The sequence below is a fragment of the Protopterus annectens genome, chromosome 11.part0 (assembly GCF_019279795.1).
Source record: "Protopterus annectens isolate FY-2018-M chromosome 11.part0, PAN1.0, whole genome shotgun sequence".
NCBI lineage: Eukaryota > Metazoa > Chordata > Ceratodontiformes > Protopteridae > Protopterus > Protopterus annectens.
Window position 1 is genome coordinate 1,112,297,044 of NC_056745.1, and position 14,311 is coordinate 1,112,311,354.

The 14,311-nt window shown below is 44.5% G+C and overlaps 1 protein-coding gene across 1 annotated transcript in view; it reads left to right on the forward strand.

Annotated features, from left to right (window-relative positions):
- Positions 1 to 14,103, forward strand: part of LOC122815718 (aldo-keto reductase family 1 member B1-like) — a 547,809-nt gene extending 533,706 nt beyond the window's left edge. Inside the window, exon 10 of the mRNA XM_044088466.1 lies at positions 12,289 to 14,103. Coding sequence (XP_043944401.1) covers positions 12,289 to 12,331 — 43 coding nt within the window. The 3' untranslated portion in view covers positions 12,332 to 14,103. The remainder of the gene's footprint in view (positions 1 to 12,288) is intronic.
- Positions 14,104 to 14,311: the final 208 nt, after the last annotated feature.

Here is a 14,311-nt window from a genome sequence, read left to right on the forward strand (position 1 = left end):
GGTTGAGTGATTTCAAACTAAATTCATTTGTTACCTTTTTCTGGCACTTATTTGTAGTCCATCACCATTCCTTACCCTTCTACAACCTTCTTTTATTATTTTCGGGTTTCTCCATTTAGATAATTAGCTCCTTTTATACCCTTGGGTATCTGTCTCCTACCATTGATGGTAGTTCTCTTTCCTGTATTTATTTTATACTAAATAAAAAAAATCTTGATTATGAATGATAAACCAGACAAGCCTGCTGTGTTCAAAAAATGCACTTCCTGTGGGCAGAAGATTCCTCAGCCTGATGCCCACATGGAGTTAGTTTACTGCCTGAGGCCAAGTCATTTGGATGTGACTTGTGATGTTTGTTCGGGTTTCAGTACCTATGCACCTGTGGAATGCTGCAACATGTTAATTGTAAAGGATCATCTTCCTCAGCCTGCTTCTGTTGCTGGCCCATCTAGAAAATCTGGGACTCAAACCTCTACAAGAAAGTGTAAGGAGCCTATGGAGCACAGAAAACACTCTCCTGCCCAGTCTCTGCAAAAAGAGCTACTTCAAAGGCACCAGCCAGGACTCTGAAATTGTCGGATCCTAGGCCTTGGGATCTGGCATGAACGCTATTATCACCTCCTTGGCACCAAAATCCTAGTTCCCTCCTGGAGGTCGTATCTTCTACCATCAGGTCTCCTTTTCTTCAAGGAACTCTGAAGATGTCTTCCAGACGTCCCTCCGTGTCTTCTCTCAGATCTTCCCGGAGCCTTTCTGAAGTGGAGGTGGACAGGATGATGAGGAAGTTCCTCTAGACACATATACAGATGGGGGGTTTTGCCTGCTCTGTCCCCACCAAATCCATGAGCCAGCATTCTACCTTTCTGCCTCTGGTTACTCTTTTTCCGATTTGACCTCCCATTTCAGAGCCTTCGTAAACGGAGGTAACCAGAGTCGATATGTCAGACCCAGTGGCCCTAAATCCTTGGCTCTGACAACTTCTCTTATCTCATCAGACGCTGTTGGAGCATGACAGATCTTGGAGCCAAAGAGTCTGTCGGATCTGAGGGAATCTCCTGGACTCCGAAGTGTTCAGCACCATCGCTTTCCCTCAGAGCCCTGGCACTTTACAGCTCAGCTCCGACTCCCCCTTTAGGGCAGGGGATACATGAGGGTTTGGAGTTGTCTGCTTCTAGAGCCACAGTTCAGGAGAGATTGCTTTTGGCTTGTCTGGGTCCTTCTGCATTCGAAGTGGTGGATGGGGTATTTTCCCAGCTGAGAATTACTTTGACTCTACCTCCTTCAAATTCTGCTCCTGTTCTGACTTCTGCACCTGAGCTTGCTCATCCTCTGCCTCAGAGGCAGCCAGATCCCAAGAGCTTCCAAGCAGCTCCCTCTGTGTGGATCTCCCCATCTCTTCTGACACCTCCTCAGAACATCTCACTGAGGGAGGTCCCTTGAAAGAGACTGTGCAAAAGGCTGCACTTGGATTCCCCTCAGGAAACACTGACGGAAAACCGACTTTGAAGGGGAAGGGTCCCCAAGATCTCCACCAGATGAAGATTCCTTTGAAGTCCTGCGAAGAGGTGGATGGTCTCCCCAAAGCATTTCCTCAGAGGAATTGATGTTGCTGGAGGCCTTTGGGTCTGGCCCATCTACATCTTGGGTGTCCCCCGTGTGGATGACCTTATCGGCCTTTTTTCCAGCAGGGCATGGAAGGAGCCAGACACTTTGGAGCCCATTGCAAAGAGAGTTGACAAGATCCTTAGTGCCCTGTCAGGTAGGCAGCACTGGACAAAAGGTTCCCTGGTAGATGCCATGGTTGTTGCGGCAGCCACTGAAAAGGAGCTAGCTGAACACAGCATCTGATGTTGTAAAGCTTCATTCATTCCTTCGTGTTAGGACTTCGGTTCTGTCCTCTGAACCGACACGGCCGGTACCAAGCTCGTGCCAGCCCAAAACTCTCTGCTAAGACCTACCCACAATGCCCCTCTCATAGTCTCTTCGGATCACGTTTGGTACATTCCTCATCAGACGTACCAAACCTTTTCTCAAGCTAAGTGTAGCTTTTTTGTGATTATTTTGAGTTTTTAGTGTTTGTTAGCCAGTTTTTATCGTCTAACGTTATTTCTCATCTCTACCTTCATTTCCTGACTAAACCCTACCCACTACCTTGGTAGTTCTTTCGTATCATCGTTGGTACTACTCCCTCTCCCCTGCCTTAGTAGGCCCTCCTTCTTACTTTTTGGTATTTCTTAGTGCCATTGTTGGTACTATTTTCCTGCTGTCTGTATAAAAAAAAAAAAGTGATTTATTTCGCTATTCTTATCTCTTGTATAGTTTTGTTGTGTGGTAGTACTAGTGTGTTATAATGGCGGATAAGGCCAAGCTTGGGTTCAAGCAGTGTGATAAGTGCGGGCGTAAGATGCCCAGTTCTGACGGTCACACCCAGTGTGTTTTCTGTTCGTGCGTCGACCACCTTAATGTTTCTTGTGACACTTTTTCTAGCTTCAGCAACCATACGTTGGCTGAACGCAAGAACAAGCTGATTCTAAAGTGTATGCTGAAATCACCCTTCATAGAGGATTTTTCTGGGAAGGAGGTCTCACCACGTCCTAAGCATAAGGACATGAAAATGCATAAGGAGAAACAGAGTCTTTCGGTTCTGACATCCCCATCCTCCTCGGAACCGAGTCAACACCAGGCTTCTCCCACACCGTTGGTGCAGACAGCTTTGGCACCAGGGTCCCTGTCTTCTCCCTCAGTGCCGTCCTTGATTCTGACTCAGACTCCTTCCACTGTACCAGCCTTGGCACCATCCCCCATGGTGCCGACCTTGTTTATGACGCAGGCTTCGACCAGTGTACCTGCATCAGCACCATCCCCGGTCAATGATGTCGATGTCTTACACGGCTCCACTGGTAATGACACCTTCGATTCCGAAGGTAGAGCACCTTCCAGAACTAGGTATTCTTCCTCTTAGGACGACAATTTAGTTCATTTTAGACCAGACTGTCCACTGGCAGCATCCTTCAGATCCACCAGGAGTCTTTCAGAACAAGATGTAGTGAGGGTTGTGGACCGGCTTCTGGCAGCTAAAGGATTAACCAGCCAGGCCAGGTCTTCCCTCCCTCTCGGAACGGAAGCTCTCCTGACGTATTCTCCTGTCTATCCTCCTCTGACCTCCACCCAGGTTTCGGAGACTTCGGTACCGATGGCCATCCCGATGCATACTATCTCGGCCCCAATGGCCATCCCGATGCATACTATCTCGGCCCCAACAGCGGAGGCTTCCCTGTCGGCACCGATTACTCTTGCTGCCACAGCTCCTTTGGAACTGGCGCACTCCCGGAGCAGTGATTGGGCTGTCAGCACCGTGGCATCTAGTTCGGCGCAGTTTTTTTTTTTCGGTGGCGCCGTCTACAGCTTCTGCTCTCCCAGCAGCTGCCGGTCCTCTCGGAGCTCCTCACCTGGAGGTGGGCTCTTTGGGGTGGGGTGTGACCCTGGTTCCGAGGTCGTACTTCTCTGTTCCAGGCTCCCATCCCTCTTCAGGCAGGCCTGCTTTCCAGGTGATTGAGAAGGGTTCTTGCTTCAACAGGCTCGCAGTTGACACCATTGGCATCAGACCCAGAACCTCCCCCTCTACCATGCAGCTGTCCCAATCTCTTACTCTGGGACCTTGAGCACGGGAGCCACAAGACCTGCCCTTGAAGGGAACCCTTTCTCCGGAGTCCTCATCACAAGACCCCACTGGGGAGCCACCCCAACAGAAACTTTGCAAGAGGAAGCATCTTGATTCCCCTGAGGAATCCGTCACTGAAGACACTGATTGTGATGAGAGAAAAGGGTTCCCACGGTCTTCCCCGGAAGATGTCTCATTTGGAGACATTCTCAAGATCTTCAAGCAGAGGGGAGACTGGAAGCACTCCAACCCTTCGGAGGAATCTGTGTTTTTGCAGGCTTTCCGTGCTTGATCATCTACTTCCTGAGTGACCCCACCTGCGGATGAGCTCATTAGACTTATTGTGCAGCGTGCCTGGAAGGGCCCGGATAACATAGAACCAGTCCCCCTGAGGCCAGATAAAATTTTGTTCACTGCAGAAGACCCACCCAACTGGTCCATACAGCTGGTAGTTGATTCCATGGTTGTGGCGGTGGCCACCAAGAGGGAACTGGCAGAAGATAGTTCCACTGTTCATCCCCCGAGTCTCGGGCTATGGACAGACTGGGGAAGCGGACCTACACTTCAGCGACCATTGCCATTCGGCACACTTTACTCGCCTCCAAAGAGACCTAATTTCAGAAATTACTGCCTCTTTGGCGGAGGTACTGCCTGAGGAGGTGCGTGATACTGTTGTCTCTCAGCTAGCTACCTTGGAATTCATCTGGAACTCCTCGATGCACTTGATTTCTCACTACCGAGGGGGCAACTCGAGCAGCCGCATCGGGCATCATCATGAGACTGCATGCTTGGATGCATTTGTGTGGCTTCGCGGACCCTTTTACATCTTCCCTTTTTGGTTCCAAAGTAAGAGACACACCATCACGTAGTAAGAAGGACGGAAAGACCTTGTCTGCTGTGGGCATACCTTTTTCCATCACCTAGAGATCCTACTCCAGGAGTCAGAGGGGTGGAAAATTGTGGTTCAAGAAGTCCCAAGGATCTTTTCGTGACACTCATGATGAGCAATCCCCCCGGAACAGAGGGGGCAACTCATCCGGAAGATGCCCCTTTCGGGCCATAGGGGGGTCCGTGCAACCAGGGAGCTAGCAATTCCTTCTCTGGCCGACCCTTCCAGCGCTCCTGAACAGTGGCCCAATTGCTTTCCTCTGGAGGCAGTTGAGGGTCGATTTTTCTCTGTACCTACAGGCCTGGCAACTCCTAACAGATGCACTGGTGCAGATAATAATATTCAAAGGCTATCATATCCCATTCGACCTTGCTCCCAGACCCGTAAAACGAATCCCCGATGTTCCACCCAGTCAGAGGGAGGCTGCAGCCTTAGAAATCGAAAAGCTGCTAAGAAAGTCATCCAACCAGTCCCACCAGACCAAAGAGGATCCAGGTTTTACTGAAGGTTCTTTTTAGTGCCAAAAAAGAAAGGGGACTGGAGACCAATCTTGGATTTCAGCTTACTAAACAGATTCATCAAACCTCAAAAATTCCGGATGGTCACAGTACAGTCCATTCTCCCCTTTCTGGGGAAGGACACTGGATGTGCTCTATAGACCTCCAGGACGCCTATTACCACCACATAAAGATGGACAGACACTCCCGGAGATTTCTCTGCTTCCGGCTGGGAGCCATCCATTATCAGTTCAGAGTACTGCCCTTTGGTCTCTCGACAGCCCCCAGAGTGTTCACCAAATGTATGGCAGTCGTAGTAGCTCACCTCCGACTACAAGGATTCCAGGTGTTTCCATATATAGATGGATTGGCTCCTTACCCATCACAACCAGGAATCTTCTCATTCTCAGTCTCTCTTACACTCAAGGCCTTGCTCTCGCCTAGGTATCGCGATCAATATGGACAAATCACACTTCTCCAACAAGAGCACTGGAATTCATTGGAGTGATCTTCGATACAAAGTCCTGTCAAGCTTTCCTTCCTCCTCACAGGCTTTCAAAAATAAGAAACCAGATTCAAGCCCTCCTTCCGCAGACATTTGTACCAGCGCGCCTTGTACTACAGCTATTGGGCTGTATGGCAGCAAGCATTACTTTAGTACCAATGGCGAGGTTGCACATGAGACTATTACAGTGGCTCCTTTCATCACAGTGGTCGATCTTAACCCACCCACTCGACCATATGATATGCCTTACAGACATGTGCAAGAAACAAAAGCTATGGTGGATGAAGCCAGAGACAAATCTTTGGTGTCAATCATTCTGTCTTCCTCAGCCCAGGGCCACGGTGACCACGGACATTTCCCTGTTAGGGTAGGGGGGGGCATTTCCAGGGAAAGACAGTCCAAGGCACCTGGTCCCCCATGGAGGCCAATTTGCACATAAATGTCCTGGAATTGAGGGCACTTCTCTTGCAAGTGTTCTACACGTCCCTTCCTTCTGGGACTATTGCAATTCAATCGGCTAACATGTCAGTCGTCTGGTACATCAACAAACAAGGCGGAACTAGATCTTGCCCCTTGTGTCGAGAAGCCATGAGAATTTGGCATTGTGCGATGGCTTCCAACGGCCTTCTCATAGCAGTGTACATTCCTGGGAGTTCCAATCTTACTGCAGATAATCTGAGCAGGAACATTTTGATGCCTCTTGAGTGGTCCCTCAATCCAATAATAGTAGCTCAAATCTTCCGCCGCTGGAGCAGGTCTTGCTGCAACCTGTTTGCTTCACCCCTAAACAACAAATGCAGAAGCTACTTTGCCCTGATTCCCCCCTCAGGGGAGTCAGCGAGGGATGCTCTGATGCACAGTTGGCCCCCAGGTCTACTGTATGCCTTTCCCCTCTTTTCCCCTCATCCCAAAATTTCTACAAAAAGCTTAAAGGTTGAGAAGCAAAATGATCCTCATTGCCCCTTATTGGCCCCGGCAAGTCTGGTTCCCATTCCTATGGCCTCACCTGATTCACAGCCCATGGATCCTGGATCAATCCCAAGGACTGCTGTCCAATCCTCAGGGACTGATTCACCCAATCTCCACAGTCTCAGGTTCACAGTTTGGTTTCTCCACTTCGGATGATTGCCAGGCTACCTGATACTTCATCCCCTGTTCGTGAGATCCTTTGGCTTCGCACAAACCTCCCACCAGAAAAGTGTATTCCAGTAAGTGGACTAGGTTCTCTAGGTGGGCCAAAGAACATAACATAGACCACTTTTTCATGCCTGTTCAGAAGATCCTTCAATACCTCAATACCCTGTTGCACGCAGGAACTTCAGCATCGACAGTTACAGTGCATTTTAGCAGCTATTGCAAACTTTCACAATGGAATTGACAATTCATCTGTTGTCACACCGACTGTGCAAACCCTTCATAAAATGAGTATTGCATATTAAACCTCCTGTTAAACCTCCTATAGAACCATGGGACTTGACTTTGGTGCTTCAGTTGTTAACAAGTCTTCCATTTGAGCCTTCTAATTCTTGTGATATCAAATTTTTGTCTTGGAAAACTCTACTGAGTTGCAGACCTTGAGTGTCAAAAGACCTTACTTAATTTTTCATAGGAAAAGTGTGTCTCTACGTACTGACCCCTCCTTTTTGCCCAAGGTCATTTCTGTTTTTTCCATTAATCTATTGACATACCGTTCCATTCCCACCGTTCAAATAGAGGGGAATACCTTCTGCATACCCTTGATATTCATAGGGAACTTTGTTTCTACTTTGACAGAACTAAATCTTTCAGAAAAATGGATTGTTTGTGGCCTGTGCAGAACCCAGAATAAGGAAGTCTGTTTCCAAAATTACTTTCTCTTCTTGGCTGAGAAACCCCATTATTTTCATCTACCATCAAAACAGTGTCCTTACCTTCCAAAATAAAGTCTCACTCTACTAGATCAACAGCTACCTCAGTGGCCTTTCATTACAGAGCCTCTATGGATGATATCTGTGCAGCAGCCACTTGGCCAAGACCTCATACCTTTATCACTCATTACAAATTGGATTTGGGCTCCAGGGGATGAGCATCTTTTGGTTCTGTGGTGCTCAGGAATGTCCTTCATTAGGGCCACCCAGGATCAAGTAGCTGGGGACTCTGTCCTAACAGTAAGGAATGAATTAAGATTTACAACATCTGATAAAGAAGTTATGTCTTACCATAACGTTCCATCTGTGTTGTAGATCTTCATTCATTCGTTACTTCCCGCCCTCCTTCCCCCTGCCTGGACTCCTGGTGGACTTTAGGATTTCCTTATTAGTTAAGGTATCTGCTCAGGCAGAGCCTCCTGCTATCACTGTTATTATTTCTATACTATAATGGCGGGCAAACATGATCTGTAGAGACTGAGAGGGGCATTGTGGGTAGAACTTAGCTGAGAGTTTTTGGCTGGTTTGAGCTTTGTACTGGCCGTGTCAGTTCCGAGGATGGAACCGAAGTCCAACAGTAATGAATGAATGAAGATCTACAACACAGATGGAACACTATGGTCGGACCTAACTTTTTTTCCTCTGTCCATCCCCCTAACAAGGGAGTCTAGGGCTTTGGATAGATTTGTGAAGTGGGTGTACACTTCAGTGACTTTCACATTGCAATTGTTGAATTACCTGGCACACTTCACGAGACTACAGAAGGACTTAATTAAGCAACTCTCTAGCTCTGCCCCAGGGTCCATGTCTGCAGAAGAGCAGAAAATCTTTTCCTCCAGATTGGCCACCCTACAGTCCATCTCCAACGCATCCATGAGACTGATCTTGCATTATGCAGAGGGTACCTCAAGGGCTGCCAGTTCAGGCATTGATATAAGGCATCATACCTGGATGCAGCTCTTTGACTTCGCGGAACCTTTCAAGGCATCCTTTTGAAGGATAGTCATTGTTTGTCTCCCACTGTTAGGCGATCTCCCATGTGAGAAGAATGGAAAGACCTTGTCTGCCATCGGAATCTGTTTTTCTTCCCCAACCTTTCTCCAGGAACTAACATGGTGGTGAAAAATTGTGGTTCAAAAGGTTTCAAGGTCCTTTTCAGGAATCACTGAGAGGTTTTCTCCCCCAGAGTCAGAGGGAGAAATAACTGTAAAGGCAGATGCCACCCTCGGGGCAGAGAGGGTCCGCAAAGTCAAGGATCACGAGATTCCTTCTCAGATAGGTCCTGTCAGTGCTCCTGAGAGATTGCCAGTCTGTCCCTCTCTGGAGGCAATTGGGGGTGCTTATCCTTGCACCCAGAAGCCTGGTTAGCCATCACAAATTATTGTTTGGTGCAAAGGTTCATATCCAGAGGATATTCCTTTCCATTTTCCAAAGACCAAAATCAGAAAAACCTCCCCAGTGTTTCCACCCAATCAGAGGGAGGAAGCAGCGTTAAAAATTGCAAAGCTGCTAGAAAGAGTCATCCATGAGGTCCTACCAGACTAAGTCGGATCCAGAATTTACTCAAGGTTTTTTTAGTGCAGAAGAAGACCGGGAACCTATGGCCAATCTTGGACCTAACTTTACTAAACCAATCAGTAAACGCGAAGTTCCGGATGGTCACTGTTCAGTCCATTGTACCAGTGTTACAAAAGGATGACTGCATGTGCTCAAGTAACCTTCAGGAAGCGTACTATCACATCAAAATGAACAGGTGCTCCAGAAAGTTTCTCTGCTCCCTTCTGGGGGTCAATCATTATCAGTTCAGAGTACTTCCCTTTTGGTCTCACCACAGCTCCAAGGATGTTAACCAAATGCATGGCAGTCTTCATCTAAACTGTAACTGAAGAAAACAAGGCACAGAAACGCAACTGGAAACATAAAATGTTAAAAGTTTAATGAGGTAAGCACTTTTACACCCAAGTACTAGTGCTTCTTCAGACCATATAATAAACCACAGCAGCAAACACTTAATATATTCACTCTAATTCAAAGCCATAATTCAAAGCCAATAAACATCAGAGAAGAGTAAAAACTTAGCTACAGCTTGTCATTTAATGAGACATCGTGCTTTCAGTTCAGGTTTAATAGAAACCCTGTCATTTAGACCTAGGTATTTATCAGCTTGCCATAAAATAATCAAATGCAATTCTCTGCTTTCATTGAAAATTTTCACATCACCCCCACGTATATTTTCAAAAATAATTTCAACAACTTGAAATCTAAAGCCATGTTCATTTTCATTCTGCATGCAGTGTCTGGCTAGTGCATTTTTGGTGTCCCCATTCCTAATACAATACATATGCTTCCTGACTCATTCCATCAGTGACCTGTTAGTTTTTCCTACATAGAAACAGTGGCAAACTGTGCATGTCACCAGATAAATCAAATTCCTGGTTCGACAGTTAGCTTTTACTTCAAATTTATACTCAAACTGGATGACTAAAACATGCTGATGGATTAATAAATGTACAGAAATTGCCTGTAGGACATTGTTTTAGTACCTGCCCAACCACCACCTTGTCTTATCTTTGTCTGCATTTTTTTTGCATTTTTATAGCAGAGCTGCCTTTTGAGATATTTATTTTTTTTAAAAGCAAATTTTGGTCTGTGACCAACAACTTTTGAAATATTGTCTAAGCTCAATGTAGACCAGTTTGACTTAGTAATGTTCATTATGTCAGTTATATCACTAGTATAAAATAGACATATGCACACTATTCCTATTACTAATGGCCTGAGTAGACTCTACTTCAGACTTGGTTTGAAAAATATGACTTTGCCTATTTATCCTTGGTGTAGCTCCCATACTAATCTTCCTTTCAACCTCACAAGCTTTATAGCCCTTTTCATGAAATTCTTTCGTAAGCATCTGGACATCTTGCCTGAAATTTTCATCACAATTATTCAGTCTTGACACACACATTGTTTGACCCTTGATAACATTCTGAAATATATGGCCGGGGTGCATACTGTCCCTATGCAAGATGACATTCCTCCTACAAGATTTTCTATATAATTTAGTCTGGAGCTATGGGCACACCCTGTGCCAATAGCTTCACCAGCATAGTCATGGCTGAGTGGGAGAACAACTCCCTGTTAAATTTGTATGAATATGCCCCACTTGTGAGCTTCTACAGATTTGTAGATGACTTGTTTTTGTGTGTGTGTGTGTGTGTGGGGGGGGGGGGGGGGGGGCTGAAGAACAGCTTGTTCTGTTCATTAGCTATTTGGAGTCCACTACCTCTTTTCTAAAATTTACAAATTCTCTACTAGTGAAATAGATTTCCTGGATGTGTTAGTCAGCATTGACACAACCAGGAGTCTCCAAACTAAATTATATAGAAAATCTTGTAGGAGGAATGCCATCATGTCATCTGAACTGTGTAAGACCTTCCTTTAATTAGACTGCCTATAAAGGACCCCATTACTCCTTGGGACAACCATGATACTACAAGTTCTTGTCATACCTCCTTTTGAACCTTCAGCCAAGGTAGACTTGAAATATCTTTCCAGGAAAACTGTCTTTTTGGTGGCCAGCACTTTGGCTAAAAGGGCATCTGAATTACAAGGATTGTCAGCTAATTTGATTTTTCATAAAGATAGAGTGATCTTGCATACTGAAAACAATATTGGTCAGGTCATTAACCTACCAGCTTTCTTCCCCAATTTCCAGAACAAGGGTGAGTGCACTCTTCACCTGCTAGATGTCCATAGACAGCTGTATTTCTATTTGGACAGAACAAAATCTTTTCAAAAAATACTGACCAGCTGTTTGTCTCCTTCTCTATTGTTTAGAAGGGGAAGGCCAGTGTCCAAATTCACTGTCTAAATGGATCCCAGATTGCATCACTTGTGTATAGTCTGCTAAAGGTATCTCTGTACTTGGACATGTTAAACCTTATTCTACTAGGTCCATGTCTACATCTCAAGCCTACTAGTCCAAGCCTACTAGTCCAGAGTGTTGATGGAGGAAATTTGTGCGGCTTCTACTTGGTCGAACTTCCATACCTTTGTCACACATTACAAATTAGATATTGCGTCTAGAAGTAGGGCTGCTTTCGGTTCTGCAGTGCTCTGGAATATCCTTCCATGAGGGTCACCTGAGGTTACCGTAGCTGGGGACTCTGTACCACAGGTTGAGGAATGAATGAAAATGACATCATCAAGTAAATAAGTTATGTACTCCCCATAACACTCCATCTGTGTTGTCCATTTTCATTCTTCCTCAACCTCCCCCCTTCCCTTTTGGGAATATTTGTGGGAGGTGTTCTAGGAACTGCCATTCCTTTTGAGCTCCTGGTTCTGTCTGCTCTCTAACTTATGATAGTTCTTATCTATACTTTCATGTATTTGCTTATACAGCTGCAGCAAACTCGATCTGAGGTAATTTGGAGGACAGGGACATTATGGGTAAGGGAGGAGCTCGAGATTCAGATCCTAAGCTACAAAAAAGGGTCAGAGTCTGATCTGAGGTTCGGATCCGAACTCACAGGTTGAAGAAGAATGAAAATGGACAACACAGGTGGAGCTTTATAAGTACATAACTTTAACATGCCTTTGTAATTTTGCTAATACATTTACTTCAGTGGGCTATATGGATGCACTTGGTAAAAGTGCTCTTTGTGCGGTATTAGATGTGCTGTTAGTTTGTGGTCCTTCATAATATTTGCTACTTATATTCATGTTGTTGATTTATGAATAATCTTTGTACAAGTTACTGTTTAGGGAATACTGCTAAATAGAGTGACTGACAAAAATGTTAACTATGGCTTTTTTCCTCATTTTAGGAGTGTTGAACACAAGCACTACCCTTTCAATATTGAATTTTAAAGAATCTGCCACATGTTACTGAACTGTCCTTATCAGCAGTGAAAACTACAAATTTCTTTACTGAAGTTACTTGGGATTACGCTTTCTTTAAATTTGCTTTTGTCACTGTGAATGAAAAGCAAACTAGTTTTGCAACTTTTTCATTATGATTCAACTTGCACACACGTCCCATCACGTGGAGAATAGTTTTATGCAGTGTTTTATATCTACAAGGTGTAGCTTCTGATTTTGATTAATCTTTTCATTACCTGTAACATTTTGAGAAGTTACTGCAGTGTGTTATGTTTCAACTGAATGATACTGTAATGAGGGAATATAGAGTTTTGCCCATTAAGGTGATATGCATCAACAAACTGATTTTATAGGTCTCAGATTTGCTCATAAGTTCACTGTCGCTATATTAAAAATGTTGCAGATATGCACTGCATACAGGGTCATTATGTATAGGGCAGATTGCTGCCATCAGAAGCACTTAATGTTTAGTCACCCCCTCCCCCATATTGGTGGGTTTTTGCCTTCTCACAAGGACATAGTATAGTAATGGGCATCCTGCCTGTTTTTTTTCTGGAAAATTTTCTGGGTCCTTCCTCCTTCCCCATCTCATTGTACATCAAAATCTAGGACCTGTTGAAACTAGCTTGGTTATCTCTAATCTTTGATTCAGCAGCCCTGTACTTCTGCTCTGAGGCTGGTTTGAGGACATGTTCTGCTGTCTTATTGTCTCTGTTACTGATCTGACTTTTCAGATGTAGACTGCCCTTAAATTTTATGTTGAAAGCTTCTTGCAACTTTTTTTTCCATGGAAATGTATATATATATTTTGCCCTGACTCTGATGATCATGCCTCCTAAGTAGGGATACCATAGGATAAGCTTTTGTGTATAAGCCTGTGCTTTTAAAGTTAAGTTAAAGGTAGGAATGCTTCAGTTGTCAGTCTGCACTTAACTGGGTGCCATATACTTGTGGTAGTGCTGCTTAACACCAGCTGCTCATGGTCTGATGTAATAACAGGTCTTGTGTCCAGTGCTAAAGTGGAATATGTTTCTAGCTCACATGGCCCATGCTGATTGCCAGAATCTAGTCTAGGCCAGAATATATAATTCATAGTTTAGTAAGTAAGGGAAGCTTTTAAATTTGATGGTACTTTTCATTGTTTATGACCAGTCATTTGCCATCTTGCGTGAGGTATATACAGTCATTGGGAAATTCTATATGAGATAGTGCTAATTCTGATGTTAAAACATCAGAACCCCACATCATAATGAGTCAGAGTGACCTACAGATTGCAGAACTGAAACAGCTGGTGACAAGTGTTTTATTTTAGCCAGGTGTCTGACATGGAAACCAGCATAAATGTCTTTATGTAATGCATTTGCTGAGGGGTAGTGAAGAAGAGCAGAGTTCAGATTATGCAGAAAATCAAAATCTTCCAAGGAATGGAGTACAACAGCATTGTGAATGAAATACACAATCAGTATTTTTGGACTGTTCTTTACTGTTTCATTATAGTAATTGTTTTTGTGTTAGACCATTTCTGCAAACTGAAGTAGATAGGTTTAATTGTTAACTATGGACAGAAATTTCTCGAAGTGGTCTTTGCTTACCATGCAGTCTCCATGTTAAATATTTGCTAATGGTATCCATGGTGTTTGTATACAGATATAGCCCACTTACAGATGTACACATTTGTCATCTGTGAGCAGATGTTAAAATGCCAGCAAACACTCCATACGTTGGCGTCTTTTGTTACTGTGAATAAACATTTTCTTGCACGTCTCTTGTTCCTGAATGTGCATACTAGTGTTCTTGTACATAAAATTTTGTTTACACTCCCAAATGATAGATTGCTGATTGAGCTGGTTCCCAACATTGAGAGGCTTTAATTCAAGATATTCGGAAGAGAAATGACATGCACACTTTGTAATCTTCCAGTTTATTATTTCTTTATTTGTTTTTGTTTGCCGTTTTCAGCAGATGCCC